The 25082-nt window shown below is 44.1% G+C and overlaps 1 protein-coding gene across 1 annotated transcript; it reads right to left on the bottom strand.

The window, feature by feature from the left end:
• Positions 1 to 1458: 1458 nt before the first annotated feature.
• Positions 1459 to 23342, bottom strand: LOC120686590. Its single transcript, XM_039968800.1, has 3 exons — positions 22840 to 23342; positions 22450 to 22741; positions 1459 to 1652 (listed from the first exon to the last, which is right to left on the bottom strand). The coding sequence occupies exons 1-3, from the start codon at positions 23149 to 23151 to the stop codon at positions 1459 to 1461; spliced, it is 798 nt and encodes a 265-aa protein (XP_039824734.1). The 5' UTR covers positions 23152 to 23342.
• Between the last annotated feature and the right edge of the window lie 1740 nt (positions 23343 to 25082).

Genomic DNA, 25082 nt, shown 5'->3' with positions numbered 1-25082 from the left:
CTATACAGAGAAAGAAATACAAGATGATCAAGCAAGTTTATCGTGTCAAAAAAGATGGATGATTAAACAAAAATTTAGATTTGACACTAGATAAAGAAAAGCCGATTGTTGAAGAGAAATCGGATAGCTCAATTAGTAAAATTGCCCCCAATGATAATCATGATTCAAACAATGTAGTCGAACAATGTTCAAGTTCGGCCGGGGGGTAAGATAAGAGCAAACATATCGGTTCTGACAGGACCGGTCTGACCGGTCTGAACCTAGGAAGTCTGGTGGTGCAAAAAATAGGACCAAGCCGACCTTTGAGGAGCTTCTGGATAAATATAAGAAGATTTCTAAACAAAAACAAAGCTATCAATTGGAAGGCAAACAAAGAAGGAATTCTTCACCATAAAGATCAAGAAAGCATCAATGGTCATCGTATTGGTCTTCATCATTTATGCCGTCGATGCACGTACCATGGAATGCATATTCAGGTGTGTTTAATCCATGGTTTGGTCATAGTCCTTGGCTGCCATGTTATGACTATCAGTTTTATGCTTTACCAAGGAGCTATGATTTGAATAATCGACCGCATTGGCTATTTCAAGATTTTTGTTATTAAACATGCTAAGGAATATAAAGCCGAAATAGTTTGCTGATTTTAAGCTAGAAATTGTTACATGTGCTAGTTCTCTTATTTCGGCTATTTTAGCATGTTCAGAGATAATATATGGCCGATGCATTACTAATCATCGCTCTTAGAAAATTTTGGTTTAGAAGAATGTTTTTTGGCAAGCAAGCTTTACCAAAAAACAGGGGGGCATATGTTGACAGCCAAAATTGGCATCAACCGGTCTGACCAAGCGGTATGACCGGTCTGGTGCTGTAGTTGATCCGGCAGGAGCCCGACCGGTTTGACCCGTCCATGAGGAGTCCGAGTACAATTAGGAAATATTATAGATTTAGATTTGTGAACAGGATTTCTTGCGGGGTAAGTCTTCCCCACCCTATAAATATAAAGGGTCACGACCGATTGAGGAGATCCAACCGAATCGAACCAATCAAATACATTTATCTTTCATTGTCTTTACCTTTTCCAACCTCGACATGCTGTTCTTCTCTCATCTACATGGCGTTTGAGGACGCCCTAGCTGGCCTGCCGAGCCTAGGGCAACCCTACGCGCGCTTACCCCAACGGGGTCCCTCCCGGGTGAGCGTTTGTCGGATCGTCGTCGTTCTGCACGGCGACCGATCTGACCAGTCCCTCTGACTAGTCTGACCGCTCCACACAGGAGGCGCTGCAAGGAGCCCCTCCTCGCGCCGTGTGATCTAGCACGTTCGTGTGTTGACCAGAAAAGGCGTCAACACCCTCCAGTGCCACCCAGGGATCCAAAGTTATACCGGGCACGAGTTCTGGGTAGCTCGACAGCACGCGCACGGCTTCCACCGCAAAGTCCCGGTTCAGCTCCATGCCCGTCAGTTTTTTGGCGATTTCAGCACATTTTGCTTCATGTTCTTTGGCTTCCCCTCCCCGTAATCTTGGGTAACTGACGCCAAAAATAGATCTTCTAAGGGATGATGGTAATCTTCTGGGATCACTGATCCGCAGTTTTTCTTGTCAAGAAGCTTGTGCAGAACCCCTTTCTGGCTAATGAAGCCCTGGACGTACACTACTACAGAACAAGCCTTTCTTTCAGGCCATTTGTCCCGGCTGCCTTTGGGCCCGGGACAAAAGCCTTTTGTCCCGGGTCCAACGGCTAGGCGGGCCAGCGCGGGGGACATGGGCCTTTTGTCCCGTTTGGAGGTACCAACCGGGACAAAAGGTTTGGGGCTTGTTTTGTTTTCTTACATTGCTTGTGTAGCTCATTTCATGCTTTAGAAATAGAGAAAATGTGTAGCTCATTTCTTGAACATTTAGATTGCATATGTATGTATGTGTGATTTTCATTTAGATTTAGATGAGTATGTGGATAGTAGAAATTTTTAGAATGTGTAGACACTTTATGTGATTTACTTGTATATATGCCATATTGTGGATAGTTGTATTTTGTATTAATGAATGAATTAATAAAATGAGTATATTTGAATTTTTTTCTATTATGAATGGATTATTTTGACACCCTAGTGATGTATTTATTCAGGCTCACATTGAAACCATCTAGAAGCTTAAAAAATCTTTATTTCGAAACAAGTATATGTCGTTAATCTCCATTCAACGGTGATGGCACTATATTTCGGGGATATACGATGTGCTATAAGAACGTCGCCAATGGGCTGGTCGCAACACCAGCATTTTCGATTGATGCGAACACATCATTTGGCGTGGTCAACATGGCCGTTGTTTTACTGAGAGCATATCTACGAGCATGCTGCCTGTGGTAAGTGCTGTGTTCCTATCAACCGAAAATGTTGGTGTTGCGACTGGCCCATTGTCGACGCACTTGTACCGCACCGTGTCCCCCCGAAAGGCAGTGTCATCACCGCAGGGTCAAGGTTACCGACATATACATTTTCTGAAATAAAGTTTTTTTTTCTTCTAGAGGGTTTCTAGATATTGAAAAGAGTGTTCTCCTGGAACTGAAGGGTGTTAAAGTAATTAGAAGTTATAGAGATTTCTTTCAATTAATTAGAGATTGTAAGAATTTATAATTTTGTGAAAAATAAAGGTGTTTTCCAGTAAAATATGGCTTCAGCAGCTGGAGGGAGTGGCGCCGGTGGGGGTGATCGTTGTGCTTCTGGAGAAAAGGGTACAACTCCAGTAGGTTGCCGGTCCAAGAAACCTAGCACTTTTCATAGTGCAGCGCTTCGTTATTTGGAAAAAGAATATAGAGAATGTGTGGCAAGGGGCGAGGAACCTCCGTTTGATCTTGAGGATTTATTGCGGCGTTACGGTTCATCACCACCAAACTCGGAGATTTCAGCTCCGCCATCTTCTTCTACGCCAGCAAGAAATCCGTCAGAGCATTCTGCGTTCCCACGCAAGGACGGTTGAAACCCTATTTGTTGTTGTGCGAATTTTTAAGTTTCATGTTGAGTACTCCTTTGTTAAGTTCTGTAATGGATTAAGTACTCCTTTTAATTAATCAAGATGTATGATGGATATTGCAGATCTTTTAATTATTCATGTTATGTTTCATTTAGTTTAATTTAGGTTTGATATATTTTATTTATTCGATACGTGTAAAGAATTCAAATCGATTCCTTTAAAATGCAGATGGACCGGCAATAGATGTACAATGCTGATCGACGTTCTAACAAATTAATTGAAGGCCTGCATTATTTTTTGTCTGTGGCTGAGGCAAACAAGCAGAATGGTTTTATGTGCTGCCCGTGTGTTAATTGCAAGAATAACAAGGATTACTCCTCTTCAAGAATCCTACACAACCACATTTTCGCAAATGATTTCATGGAGAAGTATGTTTGTTGGACGAAGCACGGAGAACAGGGTGTTACCATGGAAGACAATGAAGAAGAAGATTTTGACAACCACTTACTCGGGAATGATGGATTCGGTGCATTCGATGACGATATTCCCATGGAAGAGCCCAAAGTAGATGTAGCAGAAGATGATCCCAGCGACGATCTGGGGCAGGCATTGCACAATGTGTAGGCAGAATGCGAGAGTGAAACGGAGAGGTTGAAGTTCCAGAAGATATTAGAAGACCACCGTAAGTTGTTGTACCCAGATTGTGAAAATGGATTGAAGAAGCTTGGCTCCACCTTGGAGTTGCTGCAATGGAAGACGACAAATGGTGTATCCGACAAGGGATTTGGTGAATTACTCAAACTTGTTAAAAAAATACTTCCTAAGGACAACGAATTGCCTACCACAACGTATGAAGCCAAACAACTTGTTTGCCCTCTAGGATTGGAAGTACAAAAGATACATGCATGCCCCAACGACTGCATCCTCTACCGAGGCGAGTACAAGAATTTGGATGCATGTCCCTATGTAGTGCATTGCATTACAAGATCAGAAAAGATGATCCTGGCGATGTCGAGGGGGAGCATCCCCGGAAGAGAGTTCCTACGAAGGTCATGTGGTATTCGCCTACAATACCACATTTGAAGCGTCTGTTTAGAAATAAAGATAATGCTAAGTTGATGCGATGGCACAAAGAGGAACGCAAGCAAGACTCGATGTTGAGACACCCCACTGATGGGTCATAGTGGAGAAAATAGATAAAACATACCCTGAATTTGATTTGGATGCGAGAAACATAAGGTTAGGTTTGAGTACGGATGGCATGAATCCTTTTGGTGAGATGAGTAGTGGTCATAGCACTTGGCCTGTGACTCTTTGTATGTACAATCTTCCACCATGGCTCTGCATGAAACAGAAGTTCATCATGATGCCAGTGCTTATCCCGGGCCCAAAGCAGCCCAAAAATGACATTGATGTGTACCTAAGACCATTGGTCGAAGAACTCTTATTGCTCTGGGGCGATGAAGGTGTACGGATGTGGGATGACAAACAGGAAAACTTCAACCTACGAGCATTGATGTTCGTAACGATCAATGACTGGCCTGCTCTTAGTAACTTGTCAGGACATTCGAACAAGGGATATAAAGCATGCACATACTATTTAGATGATACCAATAATATATGGTTGACTCAATGTAAGAAGGTTGTATACATGGGTCATCGTCGGTTTCTTCCCATCAGGCATTCGGTACAAAAGAAGGGTAAGCATTTCAAAGGTCAAGCGGACCACCGAACAAAACTGATGCACCGTAGTGGTAAAGACGTCTTCGACATGTGTCAGTGTTTACCGCCAAGCCTGCTCAGGGATACCCTTAGCAGTAAGGTTTGTAGGTAGGGATCGACGGCTCTAGAACTCGATGGTGCAAGGAACACAAAGATTTAGACAGGTTTGGGCCGCGAGTTTGCGTAATACCCTATGTCCTGTGTGGTTTGTATTGCCTTAGGTGTTAATGATTGTTTGGAGGGGGTCCATGCCCGCCCTTATATATCCGGGGGGACAGGGTTACATGGAAAGTCCTAGCCGAGTACAGTTGGAGTCCTACTACAACACAATCGGGTAGTTTCCTTTGTACTGCAGCTAGTTCTACGCCTATTCGTGTAGTTACAAAAGAGGTAAGGTACATCCATGGTCTATCCCTTACTCTAGAATATTCTATGCCTATAAGCAGTCCCGCTGCCCCGGGTCTGACAAGCCCCCGAGCTCTTCGTAGCTGAGTTCTGCAGGCGTCGAGTACTTGGCTGGGCGTCTTTGAGTACTTCAAGTAGTCAGAACATCCTTCTGGTTGCTTCTGGTGCTTCCTTCAGATACGTCGAGTAGTCCCCCAAGTACTTCCGTTTGCTCCAAGGCTGTGAGGTGCTCAAGCCCCGAAATCTTGATCATATATGGTGCGCGAAGTACTCGCGCTCCATATGGAGTAGCCCCCCGAGCCTTACGTTGAATCGCAGAATCAGGCTGAGGGTCACTTCAGTCTTTTTCTTCTTTATTTTCCAAAAAAATTGAAAAATAAATCTCTGGTGCCTATATCCCGCAGCCCCCGAGTTTTAAATCAAAATCCCTTTTGCTGCGAGTAGCCCCCGAGCGTAGATTTGGAATTAAGGATTTAAGACGTGGCATCAGATTTTATTCTTCAAATTATTTGCAGGATTCATCAGATCCGGAATCCGAAAAGACCTCTTTTTTTGGTAAAATCACAGAAAAATGTTACAATTGGATCCGCCACACTGATTGCACCCGAAATAACTTCAGGAATAAGACCCGGGATGTACGGCTCTTTATTTAGTGCTCACGTGGGACGTTACTGTTTGGAGAATCTGCATTATTGCATCTTTGACTGCATCCATAAATGCTACAATAAATGCTTCCGTGAAACGTGCACTGTTGATTCACGGGTTCTCCTCAGTAAGCCCCTTGTGGCTATAAAAGGCGGGGGAGAGGCCTTTATTAGAAGCACCAAAGTGTAGCAGCCATGGCTTATCCTTGGTGTTCTTGCTCTCGCCCTCCTGAAGTTTGTGTAGTCCTTTTCAACAAGAGATGCTAGAAGAGAACTTGCGAGTGACAAGAGAAGTCCCTGCTACCTCATCGTGCATCTCTAGTGCTCTCATCGGATCCATTCAGGACATCATGTCCTTGCATATTCCAATGAGGCATGGTTTTAGAGGATGAGTGACACCACATTGTGTCCTATTCTTGGGGTGGCCTGTTTCTAGGTGCCCAAGAACTGCATCTCTGGTGGGGAGACTTAATCTTGTCACAACGTATTCTGGGAGAAGGAGAAATTTCTCCACAAGATGCTACAAGAGGACTTGCGAGGTGATTATTGTAATCTGCCTCCAAACTCTTGAAACTTTCCTCCCAGAGTATGAGTATCATTATTCCCTTAGTGGGAATAACAAGTTTGTACTTTGTCATGGCCTCGGGCTGATCTAGTCTACAGCAAGCGCCGACTAGAAGCTCCAAGAGATCCAGGCGATGGGCATGCAGGTCCGAGTCATTATAAAGTTTAGTTAGGAAAAAGTACTCGAGTTGTAACGTCGAGTAGTTGTACTGTGTCGAGTACTTATCCTTGTTTTGGAATGTAATCCCCGTTAAGGAAAAGAGTGTCGAGTAGTCGACTAGGGATATGAGTGTTTTCTTTTCCAGAATGTAATCTCAGAAAAAGGAATGTCTCTTTAAAATCCTGTTTTTTTCGTGATTTGCAACGGACTGTTGGCCTGTTGGGCGTTTTTACCATGTTGCCACCGCCATTATAAAATGAAACGGTAACTTAGGTTTTACCCCACCGGCCACCACTTGTTTTTACTGATTTAGATCTGTCTTTTCACTCTCGAGCTCCCAGATCCAAAGTTCTTGCTTCGTTTTGCTCCCATTGTCTCCCTAGGGTTTCCGCCAGTGTATGCGCGTGAAGCGATCTGTAGATTTCCGGATGGCCCCCAAGAAAGCGACCAAGGGGAAGGGTGTGGCTGCAGAGCCAACCCATGATGAGGGTGGGAACACAAGCAAGTGTTCTCAATCTAACTTAGATTCTCTAGTGTCGCAGGGTCTTTTGGTTCCTAGATCTGTTATCCAATGGCGTCCTGCCTTGGGGAAAGATCATCCGTATGAAAATACGAGGGGAATCGTTGCTTTTACCTCGTACTTAGAACAGGGATTGGGGTTTCCTTGCTCTTCTTTCTTTTCTGGGCTCTTGCGCTACTACAGGATCCAGCTGCACCATCTGACCCCCAATTCTTTTGTTCATATTTCTATCTTTGTGCATTTGTGCGAAGCTTTTCTGGGCATGGAGCCCCATTTTGAGCTCTTCCGCTATCTTTTCTATTTGAAACCGCAGCCCGACTCCTTCATTTTAGATGTAGTAGGCGGTGCGGGTCTCCAGCTTAGACAATGGAAAGATAGAGAGTATATTTCTTATAAACTTAGCAATAAAGTAATCGAGTGGAAGCCCAAGTGGTTCTTTGTTGAGAACCAGTTAGGAAATTTACCACCAATTACCCCAGGCCCTCCAATTCAGTGGCCTGAATGGAATAAAAAGCCAGTCGACTAGAGTCAAATCCCCCAACTTCTCGAGCGAATTGCCGTTCTGATGCAGAATATGTTAACTGGGGAAGCAGTCATATTTGACTGATGAAGCGAAGAATCCAGCCGTTGCAGGCTCGGGAATCGCTTGGATTTCAATACAAGGAACAACTGATCCGTCAAGATACTCGAAGGAAGAGATCTCGGACGATGTAGCATTTAGTCGAGTACAATGACTGCTGAAGAATGTAAAGAAAATCCCAGTTGTTCCTGGTGCATTTTCTGCTGTGAATCCTCCGAAGCAGGTACTTGATAAGAGTAGTCGATGCGTAGAAATCGAGTACTTTACCTTAGTGTAAACCTGATAGGATTTTGCTTTCTGTAGGAGGACGTGGAGCACTTTAAAAGTAGTCCTTCACTGTCAGGCACTTATTCGGCCTTTTGTTCTTCCAAACTTCTCGATATGTTAATCAATCTTAAATATGTTCATATGAAGTTTCATACAAACAATACTTATGTGTAATTTTGATTTTGCAGATGAGGAGGAAGCTGGCGAGAGGAGTGATAGGGAACCCAGCCCTACTCCAAGCACTGATACCCAAACTGGGCAATCAAAGGGTACTCGATCCGTGGCGAGGAAGCGTCGCAGCTCCTCCCAAACTACTTGCGACGAGTAAGTAGCTAGTTATTTTTGGAATCAAGTACTTTTGTTTTCCGTTTTGCTGATTTGTGTTTTGCATTTCAAGTCCGGCGGCTAAAATGCCATAGATATCATCATCTGGGGATGATACTACGGTGGGACAGACTGTCCCCTCCACTACAGTGGACCCGTTAAGTGGGACCGGTACTACTCTTTCGGCGAGTAGTTCCGATCTAAATGTTGCCGGCGAGGCGGGTAAGCGGGCTATGATTGTAAAGCCTGTCCGCAGATTTGGTATCAAGGAACTTGCTCTGATAAGAGCTCCTACGTAAGTTCCTTAGAACTTGTATGTATAGGATCTGATTTTGTGTCTAGTAGTTTTTAACTACTTTGTTTTTGTAGAGATGCAGTCCTTGAGGGAGATGTGGAGGCTGAGAACAATTTAGCTTCCCAATCGGGGGTGGAGAAGCCCCCGAAAACTCCAGACATGAGTGATCAAGATGCGGAGGCGATGGCCAATGCCATGCTTCTGGACTCTCCATTGCCTGACCCTGAAAGGGGCAATGAGAGGGTCCCGGCGGATGGCGGAAGCGATCGGCTTCCAAAAGAAGGAGAAGGCGAGAAGCTTCCTGAGGGAGGTAATGATCAACAGCCCGCAGAGACCCCTGCAGGTAAGCTTGTAAGGCCTTTGTAGGAAAGGTATCCAATTTTGCTCTTAAACTAATTAAGTAGCATGCTCTTCCTTTAGATTCCCAAGTCACAGGGAATACTGTAGGGAGAATTGGAGATGTGCCCAAAAGGGCTGTGGCTGAGGTGCTGGCGAGTACTTCCCAGGTCACATCGGGAAGTGTCTTGCAATGAGAGAAGGTAGAGCTTGCTGTCAAGCTGCTAGAGGTAAGTAGTCAAATACTTTGTCGACTTTTTGTAGTAGATCGAGTAGTGTACTGATCTTTTATTTTGCAGGAGGCACTGAAATGGGATCGTAGCTAGTCCCAAGATGAGACAGAGCTAAATGTTCCGAGAGAGAGAGGGTTAAGACGCTCTCGTCTGAGAAGACTGCTCTTGAGGGAAAGCTAAAGAAGCTCTCCCAGTCAATGAAAGGTTAGTCATTAGCATACATGATGCAATCGACTAGTATATCTGCTTGGTGTTTATAAGATTGTTTCTTTCTATCGAGTACACAGCTTGTGCAGAATCTTTAAAGATTCAGAAATGCTTGGTACTGGATCTAAAGATTCTTATGTACCGAAATGCAGATGAAATAGAGAAACTCAAGAAGATCCGACTCCGGTCGGAAGGCAGCGTCGACTCTGCAACAGCTCAAGACCTTGTCAGAGTCCTGAGGCTTGATGCAGCGGGAGCTCGTGGAGCTGAGAGGAGTCAGGGATGCTGCCCTGGAGGTGACTGAGGCCATGGAAATCTCAGAAAGGGACAGAGATGAACCGCTCATGCTGGTGGGTAGACTTTGTAAAGTACCCGGGGCCTTTTAGAGGTTTGTCTGGACTATCACTCGCCAGTACGTTGGTCACATACTTGGACTTGTGAAATCTTATTGGCCAACCACTCGTCTGGATGCTCTTGGATGAGGAGCCAAGGCTGATTATAATGATGATCAGTTACGTCAGTATTTGGCAGAAACTTCCAGAGTGCCTGATCAAATTGTAGGGTCCTTGAGCAGGGTTAAGTCTCCTTGAACTTTTATTGTAATTGAATTAGCATGTAAGCCAAGAGTACTGCTGAACAAATGCTGGATATTTGTGTAAAGTCGAGTACTTGTTAGGATTGTCGAATCCTTTGATGTGTCGAGTAGTTGTACTCGAGGGTCCAGAGTGTAGGTAGCATCGCGCCCACTCAATTATAATAGTAGATACGATGCATTGTATCCGCGGATGCCTTAGGATAGTGCTGACCGGTTAGGATTGAATCCCGCAGGATTAACCAAGTGGGAATAACCATAGAAGGTGTAGGAAGCCGTAGCTTAGTATGGATTTCCTTTTTGAAGGAAGTATTTTATTAGCACAGAGCTAATATGGAGTTTGTTGTTCAATCAAGGAGAAAACTCTTATTGAGTACTTAGGAGGTGTAAGAAGTTTCTTGATAGATAAGAAGACAGGCAGCTCTCGACAACTACTCAGAATGCTAAGGGAAAATAGTTCTTTTTGTATCTCAAGCAAGCGAGTAATACCCGTCAAGTACTCGAGGCAAAAAGATTCTGTAACGGAGATTCCCATAGTAAACTAAGCAAGCGGGAAACTTGTGTCAACTTATTTTAGAGTATCAAGAACTTATCTGTACTCCTTAAGGGGTTTTCGTAGTTGACCAGTTAGGATAGAACTTGTTTGGTTACCCAGATAGTATGCAACTGTTTTGCGAAAATGTCCAAACTACTTGATTGTATCGAGTAGTATGTCCTATTAATGGAATGGATTGATTTCTAGAATAAGACTGTTAGGATTGAACTCCATCGAGTTAACCAAGACGTGAATACTCTAGAAACATCCCAAACTTACTCGAGCAGAGCGAGTAAGGTGTCCTACCTGAGGACTGGAGTAACTCTAAGGCAAGTCTGTTAGGTACTAACCCCGTCGAGTTGTCCAAGATGAAGGTGCCGGAAGAGTATCCAAGACCTACTCGAGCCAGCGAGGAGGGTGTCCTTTAACCAAGGACTGGAGTAATCCTTAAGACAGAACTGTTAGGTACGAACCCCGTCGGGTTGCCCAAGATGTAAATGTCGAAGAGATATCCAAAACTTACTCAAGCAAGGCGAGTAAGGTGTCCCTTTAACCAGGGACTGGAGTAATCCTTAAGACAGAACTGTTAGGTACGAACCCCGTCGGGTTGCCCAAGGCAAAAATGTCAGAAAGATATCCAAAACTTACTCGAGCGAGGCGAGTAAGGTGTCCTTTTTGACCAAGGACTAGAGTAACTCTTAGGGCAAGTCTGTTAGGTACTAACCCTGTCGGGTTGCCCAAGATGAAGGTGCCAAAAGTGTATCCAAGACCTACTCGAGCAGGGCGAGTAGGGCGTCCTTCCAGAGGACTAGAGTGTCTTTTAGAACAGAACTGTTAGGTACGAACCCCGTCGGGTTGCCCAAGACGTAAATGTCAAAAAAGCACTCAAGTGTGAACCATGAAAACTACTCGATAGCTGCTCTAATGCTAAGGAAGACTTTCAAGATGGGGTTTTGGTCGTGTGAGCGAGAGCCAAGTAGTCGATATAGGAGAAATCAACTTTATTTGGATTTGTCGAAATTACAATAACTGTAAAGTGACAGACTCTGACTCTTAAGACCTACCCCTTGCTCGTTGGACGTAAGCAATGATTTACATGACTGAATTTATTTGAAGATAAAACTAGTCGATACAGGGGTCGACTAGATTTGTGGAAGGGTCTCCTTCAGGAGAGGTGGCCCAAGGGCCTTGCGGAGTGAGTCACACTGGAAGATCGTGTGAGAGCTCTTTGGGTGGATGAAGCACTTGCGTAGCAGTACTTTGTTGATCCTGTTTTCGCCTTGAGACGATTCACCCTGTTGCGGGGTGCACGGTTTACCCTGAGGACGGGTACTGATGTTTGTCGGCTTGTGCTTCTTGAAGGATGCGGAAGCCTTTAGCGGGATACGGTAGTTAGAAGAAGGGCTGTATGCCTCGACTTCCTCCCGTTCCTTTCTCCTTGAGATGATGATGTTGCGCGCATCGTGCCCAACGTTGATCACACTGCGGAGGTCGTAGTTGGAGTAGTTGTAGTTGTCGCCTTGTTGTTCTTGTAGGGTGTTAGCAAGGCGCTGACGCTTGAACGCCCTCTTCTGGTTGAGCTGGCGACGACGTTCGTAGAGATCTTCTGTTGGATGCTGCTCATCTAGTTGGACGGTGACGGTCACCGCTGGAGGAGGGGGAGGAGCAGGTAGATCCTGCTTAGTGGTAGCTTTGGCTTCAGTGATTGCGGGAGGAGTAGTTTCCATGTTGTCAGAAAGGTACTCATCGAAATCATCAGAATTGTAGCCATTGAGGTTGAGACGCTCCGTGGGATCGCCCTCAGGTTCTTCATAGATACAAACCATGAGGATTTCACGGCAGAGATCTTGAACTTCTTGGTCTTGTTTGCTTGAGGACGGGTCTAAAAGAGTGCTCTGTTGGTAGGGCAGATCTGCCAACTGTGAGTCGGGAGTGTTGGGATCTTGTGCCTTCCTAAGATGCATTGTACGTCCTTGTGGCGTTGCATATATAACCAAGTTAGGCAGGGAGTTCTGATCTGACTTGAGGTTCTTGGCCGAGTTGGACTCGACTTGTTTACCGTACTGGATTAGGTCATCCAGCTCGTCCTCCGAGTGAGAGGAGTACTCGGATTCGGAGTCGGTTAGCCCACCAATTTTGGAATATGTATGTTTTGGGTGAGCGAGAAGTAGGATGCCCATCTCTACACGGAGGGCATTCTCGTTCATCCAGTGTAGCCATGATTGAGTGGGAGTCAGCCCCTCAGGCTCCTTGATCCAGGGTCTGTCATAGATTGAATCGCTGGATTGTTCTGGAGCTTTGGCTTTTCCTTTTTCAAGCTTGGCCAGTTCCCAGAGGGCGTCAGCGTGTTTGGATGCGCTGGCCATAGCATCCATGAATAGCTCGACGTTGTCTGACCAATCTTCGAGATTGTCAAATGGTTCAAATTTCTCAAGACCGTTCATGAAACGATCAAAGTCTTGACCGAACTTGGACTCGACTGGTTTCGGAGTCCGAGTATGAGCAGGTTTCGGTAAAGGGCTCTGCGGTATCCTGGAGATAGACGGTCCCATCCGAACAAGCCGGGGGTTTGTCTCACCAGCTCCCCCGCAGATTCCTCCTCCTGCTTTCTGCTCTTTGTTTTGCAGAGTGCTTTCAGCCACCTTAATGCAGTTGGCGAGCTTCGAATTCACCCGATCGATCCCTGAGAGCATATCACCCGACCTCTTCTGTGGTGGGTTCAACGCTTTTGGGATCTGCTGTGACGTAGATGGGCTGAAAGCAGTTTCTGCAAGTTTGATGTAGCCCTCGATTGACCGTGAAACTTGATCTACTCCGGCAAGTAGTTCTGAGTTTTTGATCTTGGGGCTTTTGATCGTCTTGAGATGATTCAAGTATTTTCCAAGAGTTTTGGAAAAGTGGGGTTTTTCGAAGTCAGAGTTTGTGCCGGACTCGACCGAACCGAGAGTTTGGTTTAGAGTTGACACGTTTTCTGGGTTGTCTGAATTGAGTTCGGGTGGAACTCTTTTCTCGCCGAGATCCGCAGACTCGGGGATGCCGGCGAGTCGGGAGCGGGTTTTCGATTTAGGCAAGTTAGGCATGACAAGGTGGCTGGAGAAGCCTCCTGTTCCGTCAGCCGTGCAAGCCCAGGAACTGAAAACGAGGGTCATGCCTGCTGGCACGTTGTCGGCGTTGCTTGATCCGGCCATCTAATTCGCTGATGAACTCGCCGAATCCCCTACCTGGCGCGCCAGCTGTCGGTGTTTATCGCCAAGCCTGCTCAGGGATACCCTTAGCAGTAAGGTTTGTAGGTAGGGATTGACGGCACTAGAACTCGATGGTGTAAGGAACACAAAGATTTAGACAGGTTCGGACCGCGAGTTTGTGTAACACCCTACGTCCTATGTGGTTTGTATTGCCTTAGGTGTTGATGATTGTTTGAAGGGGTCCCTGCCCGCCCTTATATATCCAGGGGTACAGGGTTACATGGAAAGTCCTAGCCGAGTACAGTTGGAGTCCTACTAGAACACAATCGGGTAGTTTCCTTTGTACTGCAGTTAGTTCTATGCCTATTCGAGTAGTTACAAAAGAGGTAAGGTACATCCATGGTCTATCCCTTACTCTAGAATATTCTATGCCTGTAACCAGTCCCGCTGCCCCGGGTCTGACAACATGGTAAAAGATCTAGAAGTTATTTTTGGAAAGGGACCTGGTAGCCAACCTGTTCCGAATGAAAACGGAATGACGCCCATATGGAAGAAAAAATCTATATTTTGGGAGCTACCGTATTGGGAAGTCTTAGATGTTCGTCATGCAATTGATGTGATGCACCTCATGAAGAATCTTTGCGTCAACCTGATAGCATTCTTGGGAGTTTATAGAAAGACAAAAGATCCACTAGAAGCACGTCAAGAATTGCAACGTATAGAAGAACGAGATGCCTTACATCCACAACAGCGAGATAATGAACGAGAATATTTAAGTCCTGCCAGCTATACTCTTAGCAAGGAAGAGAAGGAATGCATGTTTGACTGCTTGAGCAGTATAAAGGTTCCATTTGGATACTCATCCAATATAAAAGGAATCCTAAATTTGGCAGAGCGGAAATTTACAAATCTCAAGTCTCATGACTGCCACGTGTTTATGACCGAACTTCTTCCAGTTGTGCTGCGGGGGATTCTGCCTGATAACGTCCGGTTAACATTCGTGAAGCTATGTGCCTTCCTCAACGTAGTTTCTCAGAAGGTAATTGATGCGGACAATTTGATAAAGCTGCAAAACGATGTGGTGCAATGCCTTGTTGGCTTTGAGCTGATATTTCCACCATCTTTCTTCAACATCATGAAACATCTTCTAGTGCACCTTGTGAAAGAGATTGATATCCTCGGACCAGTATTTCTACACAACATGTTTCTATTCGAAAGGTTCATGGGGGTACTCAAGAAATGTGTTCGTAATCGAGCTCGTCCAGAACGAAGCATCGCCAGTGCCTACGGAACTAAGGAGGTCATTGACTTTTGTGTTGACTTTATTGATGACCTTAAACCGATTGGGGTCCCTGAATCGCGATATGAGGGGAGACTAAATGGAAAGGGTACATTAGGAAAGAAATCTTATGTCTGCACAGATGATTTCTCATTCAAAAAAGCGCATTATGCGGTTCTTCAACAATCATCCTTGGTTGACCCGGATATCGAGGAACACAAGAAGATTCTGCTCTCCAAATTCCCGAAAAAGTCTGAGGCATGGATTACATGTGAGCACATGAACACTTTCGGCAGCTGGTTGCGGAAGCATCTAATGCATAACTTGGATATAAGTGAACAACTGTTCTTATTGGCTAGGGGATCATCTTGGAATATCTTAACATATCAAGGGTACGAGATAATTGGAAACACATTTTATACGATAGCCCAAGATAAAAAGAGTACCAAGCAAAACAACGGTGTTCGTATGGATGCCACGGACAATAATGGAAAAAAAGACACATATTACAGCTATATTGAAGAGATAAGGGAGCCGGATTACGGTCCTAATTTCAAGGTGGCTCTATTTCGTTGCCAATGGGTTAAACTATCTGGAGGAGGGGTAACAAAAGATGACTATGGGATGACAATAGTTGATTTCAACAATCTTGGGTATAGAGACGAGCCGTTTGTTCTAGCCCAGGATGTCGCTCAGGTTTTCTACATGAAAGACATGTCCAGCAAGCCAAAAAAGGGGATAAACAAGCCAAAGGATGAGCATAAGCGACACATAGTTCTATCAGGGAGGAGAAATATCGTTGGAGTGGAGGACAAGAAAGACTTGTCAGAAGAATATAATAACTTTGTTGCCATTCCACCTTTCGAAGTAAATGCTGATCCATGCATCCTGCTAGCCAATGATGATGTTCCATACTTGCGCAGTGATCATAATCAAGGGACATTTGTCAAAAGAAAGTCTGTTACCGCTAATCATTCATGTACTTGAATTATTTTCTATTATTATATACAAAAGTAATGACAATTCGAATACTTTTATTATATATGTATTGTACCATTATCCTTTATGTGTTATATATATATATATCATTTTTTATAGTTTTCACATAATTTTCAGACTCAAGTATAATTTTCATACAATAATATGGATTACCCAACAAATTTTATTTATTTCATGAAATTACATTCACATTAACACACTATACTCTCTCACTAACACACACACTATCTCACAAACTCACACACTACTCATTAATGTCATGAAATTGCTTAGTTTTATGTAAAATTCACTTTTTAAACGTTAATATCGTGTAGAACCCACTTTCTGTCGAAAAGCAAAAGTTTGAAAAAATTTGTTCACCTAATATATTTTTGCATGGTCAAAATAAAAAATATGATTTAAAAAAAGTTAGATATTTCGTTGACCCAATCACTTGAATGAAAATTAAATATTTTTGTTGCGTGTATCAAGTCTATATAGAGATAAGAAATTTTATTCCATAATTTTTGGAACTATAATTTTTTTAACTGAATTAACAAATGAAAGCCTATTTTAAAAGAGAAGTAAAAAGAAACAAAAACAAACATAAGATTTGGCTGGAATGAGAGAAAATGGGCCCCTTTTGTCCCGGGTGGTAGATCCACCCGGGACTAAAGGTGGGCCGCGGGCTGGGAATTTTCCCGGCCCGCCCAAAAACACCTTTTGTCCCGGGTGGAGCCACGACCCGGGACAAAAAGACCCTTTTGTCCCGGGTGGTGGTTTCACCCGGGACAAAAGGCCCTTTTGTCCCGGGTGAAACCACCACCCGGGACAAAATCCCCCTAGATAACTATCCTTCTTCCTCGCCCCTTGTTCCCCCAACACTTCGTGATTTTCTTGATCTGTGCCGGCGCGCCGTCGTCCCCTGCTCGATCCGAACCGCCTCCTGCTCGCCACTCTCATCGTCCCCGAGCGCCGCCGACCACCGCCGCCCGAGCTTCGCCGCCCTATCGCGCGGTCATTCCCGAGCGCCGTCGTCGCCGAGCACTGCCCCGAGCACCGACGTCCTCCACCCGTGCGCCGCCTGAGCTCACCGGCCCCGACCTTGCCTGCCGCCGTGCCGGACCCTGCCCTCGACCTCCAGCCGCCGCCCGAGCTCGCCGGTCCCGACCTCGCCTGCCCCCGTGCCGGCCCCCCGCCCCCAAGCGACCTCCACCGCCGCCGGCCCGAGCTCGCCGGCCCCGACCTCGACGCCCGCCGTGCCGGCCCCCCGCCCTCAACCGCCGCCGTGCCGCCGCGACCTCGACCGCCGGCGCGCTGCACCCCTCGGCCGCGGCCTCGCTGACCCGACGCACCACCGCCGGCGCCGCCCAAGGACGTAAGCCTTTGGTGACGTTAGCACTACTATGTGCTGACGTCAGCTTTTTTTTATTATGTTAGAAAAAGTCGAAAATATATAGGAGTTTGTAGAAAATAGGTAGAAAATTATATAAAATAGTTATCAAATTGTTGAAGAATCATGAAAATAGTAGAAAATAGTTGGAAAAATCGTAGAATCGTGAAAAATCATGAAAAAAAGTTGGAAAATTTTATTTATTATATATTAAGTTGAATTGATTTATAGATATATTATTAGAATTCAATTATGGAAATATTATTAGAATTCAATTATGGATATATTATTAGAATTTAATTATGGATATATTATTAGAGAGAATTTAGAGAGAAATAGAGAAGGAAATAGAGAATTAGAGAAAATTTCTATTATGATGTATTCATTATTAAATTATGTCATTCAAAGACTTTAATTTATCATGTATTTATTATTTAATTATATCATTCAAAGACTTTAATTTATCATCTATTCATTATTTAATTATGTCATTCAAAGACTTTAATTTATCATGTATTTATTATTTAATTATATCATTCAAAGACTTTAATTTATCATCTATTCATTATTTAATTATGTCATTCAAAGACTTTAATTTATCATGTATTTATTATTTTTTTTATGTCATTCAAAGAGTTTAATTTATCATGTATTTATTATTTAATTATATCATTCAAAGACTTTAATGTATCATATATTTATTATTTAATTATGTCATTTATATTACTTCTCGAGCTCGCAAACTCTTGCTAACACACAAACTTACGCTCAGTCTCTCGCTCACTCACTCACCGACGCGCGCGCGCGCGCGCACACACACACATTCGTTCAACGCTCTTCCGTTGTCTACTCACCGATCCCGATCGAATCATTTCCGATAGTTTCCGATCATTACCGACATGTTTCCGATCGAATGGTTAGAGTATTTTCCATCTACACGTCCATGTAAACGTAGTCCGATCCAAACGTAGTCCCCTTCTCGACCTCGTCCATCTAAACGAATTTCGATCAAATCCTCGCAAATATGTGCATTCTTTAGAGAATTTTCTTAAGGGTTTCATTTGTATTCATTTTTTAGTTACGATGGACCCGCGACACACAGACGCGGAAGACGAACAATTCCTATTGAATATGATTGCCGATGGTGGTGGTGCACAAGGAGATGCCCCCGAACAAGCTGATGATGGCAGTAATACCAACATATGTTTGAATATGTCCAGTGATAGAATTGAGGCACCATCCATTCAGGATGACGCTGCTGGTGAACAAAGTGCTAATGTACATATCACAACTATCCTTACTTGTATTGAAAATCATATTTTCATCTGAATCTATGTGAATACTATATAAATATATATGAATGTTTTTATATAGCCGTCTGGATCATCATCGCAGCAGAAAAAGACGAAGCAAGGCCCGGCAAAAAAACTGGAAGGGTGGTACATTATGGCGGAAGTTGGTCCAGATGGTGAACCGATTGCTCCAGAAGCTGCCGCCAAAAAATTCGTAAGACAATCCAGATGTATTGTCAGGGACCACATCTCGATCAGCTTCAGGCTATGGAAAGCTGCCAATCCAAGCGAGGAACGGGATGTGGTACCCGAAAGAGAAAAAGAATGGTGCTGGCGGGAGCTTAAGAAGAACTTCACGGTTCCAGCTGAATCTGAAGAGATATGCAAGTGCTGGACCCCGAGCAAGATGGCCGAACAGCTGCAATCATTCAAGAAAATTTTGACGAAGAAATATATCAAGACCGGGACCACGCCCATGTTTACCGGCGAGCTCAAAAAGCATAGGGGTCACTGGGATGCATTTGTGCAATACAAGTCTTCAGAGCGTGGGCTTCAGAAGGTGCAGAAGGCCAAAGATAATGCCTCGAAGAATGTGAACCATCACACTCTAGGGCAAGGAGGCTACAAGCTTGCAATACCCAAATGGGAGAAGATGGAGCAGGATCTTCTTGACAGAGGCATCCAACCTGCGACCATGAACTGGCCTGAAAGGTCAAGGACCTGGTTTTATGGTCACGGGGGAAGCTTGGACCCATTGACTGGGGCCTGCATCTATGGGCCAAAAATCCAGCTAGCAGCCCAGAGACTACTGGAGGCCAGACAAGCAGCGGCCGAGGGAACATTCTAGCCGGATAGAGAGAGGGATGAGTTGGCTTATGCCCTTGGGAATCCAGAACATCCGGGCCACACAAGAGGCAAAGGCGTGGTTCCGTGCAAGTATGGGTTCAGGGATTACATTGAATCATATAGAAGTCAGCAAAGAAGAAAGAATGATGAGCGGGAGCACTTGCGAAGGCTAGAGGAACGGCTCATGTCACATGATCAAAGACTGGAGGAAGAGGTTCAACGCCAAGTGGCCATAGCAATGAGCCAGCAACAACAAGCGCAACCGGTGCCTCCAGAGCCTAATGTCGTAGCCGATCATCTGTCTCAACGGAAAAGCAGCTGCTCTTCCATAGACGTCGCCGTCGAGACAATGAGGATCCAGGACGCAATTGAAGCGACGGCCCCACAGCGATTTCCAGTGGATGAGATCAATCAGCAGACACCTTGTGACCTGCAGACTAGCATTAAGAACTTAATGTTCACTGTTGCGTACGGTACCGCCATGCCAACCCAACCAGGTGACATGTACCACGGGCAGCAAATTCTGGCAGGATACACAAGACTTGGTGTGGAGCAGGTGTGCTAGGGTTGGGAGACGCTCGAGCTTGATATTCCTGGAGGCGATGGGGATAGGACACTAGCAGAAGCCATTCATGGCTACATCCTATGGGATAAGCGCTACATCATCCTAAAGTCGGATGATCGAACACCAAGGCCGGCATCTCAGCATGCCTTTCCAAGGCCGGCATCTCCGTAAAACTCCCCAAGGGCAGCATTATCTCGGCAAGATTCACCGGCACATTCTTCGTCACCATCATCTCATGCGCCGATGAGCACTCAAGCATCACCGTCACCTCTTTGATCACCCCCTCCGCCGCCGGCAAAGAAACAGAAACAGCCACCGGCAAAGAAAGTAGCTGCACCGGCTAAGGAGCCTCCAAAGAAGAAGGAAAACAAGAAAAAAACAAAGGAGGCTCCTATTGAACCCTGGGACATGAATCTTGAAGAATGTGGACGGATAAGTGATCAATGCGTTAAAGAGCACATCAAGCCGAAGCCGAAGCCGAAGCCCGAGAAAGTGATACATCCGGGAGATTTAAAATTTTTTAAGGGAATGTGCGAAGCAAATAAGAGAAAATTCATTCTGAAAAATCCCCCTTCAGACTATGACCGCACAATTATGAAAACTACTGAGAAAAAGAAGAGACAATCAAAGTCGTCGTCGTCCAATGTCCCACAGCTCGGAGCCCAAAAGAAACAATCAATAGAGCCTCTCGTAGTGGGACAGACGACGCAACAACAAGACTTTGTTACATTTTTGAAAGAAGCAAACCTGACGGCGGCTCAGATTGCAGGGAGAGAAGATATTCCAAAGGCCGAAGTGGTCGTCAAATGGACGTATGAGCTGGGCAAATCTCTTGTACCAATGAAGTAGTGTCTGTGCTTCCAACGCAAATGTATAAGCTGCACCAGCACTACATGCGTGCGATGGCTGATTGCATCTTCATGCAGGGCGCAAAGATTAAAGATGACGATTTCTTACGGGGGGAGGCCATTATATGGATAAACTGTGAAGAAGTTTACCAACTATTCCATCAGGAGGACCTCGACATCTCTATGGTCGGCTTGTGGGTTCTGTAAGTATTTTACTCTCCTTACGTGTTGTTTTCCATGATCTCAACATACTGATCCCTTGATTTATTCGGTATCATGTAGAATGGAGATACAAACTTGCAGGAGAAAGGGATACTCTCACCTCGGCTTCATCGACCCAATTACTTGTAATTAGAGGCTTCTACGTGACAATTCCAATGGGATATTTCAAAACTTGTTCAAATACTTAAGAGTTTATCACAACAAGCAAATGATATTGTTTCCATATAACTTTGCGTGAGTGATTCCTACCATCTAACTCTTTCTATTCTGTATCATCAAATTGTTTAAACCCTAACTATTCCGTATAATCTTGCAGTGAACACTGGGTCCTAATGCTCATACTTGTCGACATTAGCATGATGGTGGTTATGGACTCATTAAGGAGACCTCCAGAACAATACAGTGATCTTCTTAACATTATGAAAAAGTAATTCTACCACTACTCCGTCGATGACCGATACTTTGAATCACTGTGTTACTTGACTATAATTGTTCTAATCATGCACAGGGTTTGGAAACAAGTCGCTAAAAATCATCCAGGCAAATTCGACAAGGAATTGAAGATCAAGACAATTTTTGTGGTACGCACTTGGATGATTCTTTAAACGTTTCATTAGTTTTATTATATATTCATGTAAATACCTGATAATTTCTTCTCTCTTAAAGTGTATGAGGCAGGAACAAGGCACTAATTTATGCGCATACTATGTATGCAAGAACATCTATGGTGTGGTAGGACCTTCAAGGGCCTTCGCAGATTGGGAGGGGGAAATAAGTAAAAAACTTGTTAATATTTGAACAAGTATTTTAATTAGTCGAAATTAATTATCCCCCTTTTCCATAGGTCGAGACGATGCGCGATAAACTCATACCGGAGGAAAAGATTATGGCGATTCAAGAATAATTGTCCGGATTTATTGTTGAGCAAGTCCTTGATCCAAAAGGCAAATTCTACTATGATAGAAAATCACACATTAACAATCGCAGCAAATATGATAATATACGTGTATATATGTAATTAAGAACGAATATATCTATGTAAATATATATGTGTATGTATTTTATATCTATTTATGAGTATGTATGTATTATATATATAAGCCCTCCAATAATATATATGTGTGTATATATATGTTTATATAATATTGGTCCTAGACATTTTCATATGTAAAGGAATTCACACGTATAGATATGTGTATACATATATAAGTGAATTGATTTATATATGAAAACTATTTAGGACAAATATTATATAAGTAACTATATATATATAATCATACACACTGAATTCCAATACATAAGTTTAATTGAAATGCAAAAGTATAATTAAAATAGAAAAAGAATTGAGAAAAGAAAAATAGAGAAAAAAGAACCTTTTGTCCCGGGTTGGTGTTACCAACCCGTCCTGGTTGCTAGACCCGGGACAAAACGGTTGGGAAACCGGGACAAAATGGATTTCCTAACCGGGACAAATCACATTAGTGGTACAAGTTAGCACTCCGCATGACTAGGGTGGTTGTCCATGATGACGTCTTGTTTTTCGGATCCACCGCTTTTAGCTTGACGTGAAGCCACCTTTCTGGTTGTATGTCATACTTGGGGAGCAGTGGGTGTTCTCGGGTGGAATGACGATTTAAGAAGTGGTGTCCATCCAAGATATCCTCCTGACCTGGATGGTCAGCCAGGATGCGACGTTGAGCCATTACGAATTCAGTGAACGACATTACATCATCTCCAATGGTGGACACTACTTCAAGTTGATGCCCAGCTGTCCGCTCGATCTGTAGCATATGGAAAATTAGTTAAAAAGAAAAAGAAAAGCGATAATAAATGTCAATAAGTTTTGCGCAGCAACTATTGGTGGCCAATCTGTTGTTACCTGCACTGGGCTAGTCAGTTGAGGCCTTAACTGTTCTTGGTTGTGGCACCAGGTGGGCTTCACTTCAACTTCGATGCCGGTGCCTTTTGGCTGTAACTTTGTACTCGTATTTTTTTTACCCAAGGTGAGAGTAACATCAAAATGCTTGAGTTTCTCATTGTTGCCGTTGGGAATTTCAATATACAGGTCAAGCTTTATGTGAAGTTCCCAAACAGATGGCACCTCAACATCAGACCTCGCCAGTGGAACCTCAACCGACGAGTTGGAGTTGGAGCATATCAGCTTATCCTCCTGTGTGCGTGTGAAGAGCATGCTCCCAGCTCGGAAGGAGCCACTGTGCCTGTGCTCATCTGTGATGTGTGCAGCGATTTTACCGTAGCTAGACACTCTTCATGGGCTTCTTATTGACCCGCCGCAGCATGACCTGCACAGTGGCGGTGGACTTCTCCTCGAACATCTTCAGGTAACACCCCTTGAGCATCTCCGGATAAGCGAACGATAATAAATCTCCCATGATGTATTCCTCTGCAACAAAGGAATTTAATTACTTCTAACAACTATTCACACAGAGTTACAGGAGGCTGATCTAGAATTTAGGACATGTTTCCCTTTACTACACATCTTGGCAAATACGGCATTGCCCAATGCGCATCTAAAAATTTCCTCTCGTCAAACCTTACACAATGGTGTGGCTTAGTAATGAGTTTATGACATTGGGGGTCTGAGGCTAGAAATTAACTATGGCATCTACCAAACCGCTGCTAATGAAAGTGTGACAAACTCGAGGTACACGAGTGTTTTTAATTTTTTTCAAGGTACACGAGTATATATAGGCATGAAACAATGGAGAGCAATAAATATACCTCCAAAATATGCATACATATATATGCGCGCGCGCGCGCGCACACACACACACAGATATATATATATATATATATATATATATATATATATATATATATATATATATATATATATATATATATATACACTACTACTACGAGGACGAACCTCAAATTTTTTTTGAGGCAACCTCATATCTTCTCTAGAGTTGTTCTTGCACATGAGGAAAGAGAAGAAATTCTATGTAAGATTATTCCCGGTAGAATCTCCATATATAGAAGAACACACAGCCTGAAGGTGAAAATTCCAAGCCCCACGGATTTGCAACAAATCAGTTTTGGTGGTATCATATGTTGATGAGCACAAGAATATTATGTGCTCCATAAGCCTAGGGAAGTTAGATGGAAGGAATAGTAATTTGGGCATTTGTTATAATAATCGTGTCGAGAGATACCGATGTGTGTTTGATGGAGTGCAGCCAAACCTGAGGGAAGTTCTGTTGACAGCCAAATTTGGCAGGTCAGAGGCCGACCGGTCTGATCGGTCGGGCCGACCGGTCAGACCGGTCCGCCCAGTTCTAGTCCGAGTAGGAGTTGTTTTATTTGTGGAATCTTTATATAATCCGACTTGGAGAAGGGGTACTTACCCGGCTTATAAATATAAATGCTAAGGCCGATTGGGGTAATCCCAATCGATTCACACAATTATCCTTTACTTTTTACCTCCAAACCTTAACTTTTCCAATCTCATCTGCTGTTCTTCGCTCGTCTCTACGGCGTTCGAGAATGTTCTGAGTGGCCTGCCGACCTCAGAGCAACCCTAGATCCACGAGCTCCGATGGGGTCCCTCCCAAGCTCGAGGTTTTAGGTTTTCACGGCGTTCTCTATAGAACCAGTCTGACCGGTCGCCATAACCGGTCTGTGTGCAGGGAGCCTATTGGTGAAGATCGTGTCGACGATCCGCGCGTTCTAGCGCTTTCGAGTGTATTGGCGCAAATTAGTGTCAACACACTTTTTGGCGACTCCACTGGGGATAGATTAATCTGGTTTTTAAACCGATCTAATCTAGTTCTCAAAGAAGATGGGCGTCATCACCGACCTCAACGAAGGCAACATCTCCACATCTATCGAGGAACTCAGCGAGGAGGAGCGCCAAGATTACTTGGTGGTCAGGGAGCACTTCAAAGCACAATTCTTGAAGGGATTCAAGAAAAATCAGAAGGCCAGGCCACGAGGGTTCAAGACTTCGTGATGCCCTCCTTCACGCTCAAGAATAAGCAAGTCGAGGTAATAAGCGATGTAAGCACTTCATCTTCCGACTTATTTAGCCAATTATCATATATTATGGATCAAAAGATTGCTGATATATACAAGCCCATGAATGATTGAAAAGATCAATTA

This window comes from Panicum virgatum, chromosome 8N, assembly GCF_016808335.1.
Source record: "Panicum virgatum strain AP13 chromosome 8N, P.virgatum_v5, whole genome shotgun sequence".
NCBI lineage: Eukaryota > Viridiplantae > Streptophyta > Magnoliopsida > Poales > Poaceae > Panicum > Panicum virgatum.
This window is presented reverse-complemented; position numbering and strand designations above follow the sequence as displayed.

Coding starts and splice junctions, on each gene's coding strand:
- LOC120686590 (XM_039968800.1), bottom strand. CDS start 23,151: ATGCTCTTCACACGCACACAGGAGGATAAGCTGATATGCTCCAACTCC. Junction 22,742..22,839: donor AACTGACTAGCCCAGTGCAG/GTAACAACAGAT, acceptor CATATGCTACAG/ATCGAGCGGACAGCTGGGCA. Junction 1,653..22,449: donor AGTCATGCGGAGTGCTAACT/TGTACCACTAAT, acceptor GTTCTGTAGTAG/TGTACGTCCAGGGCTTCATT.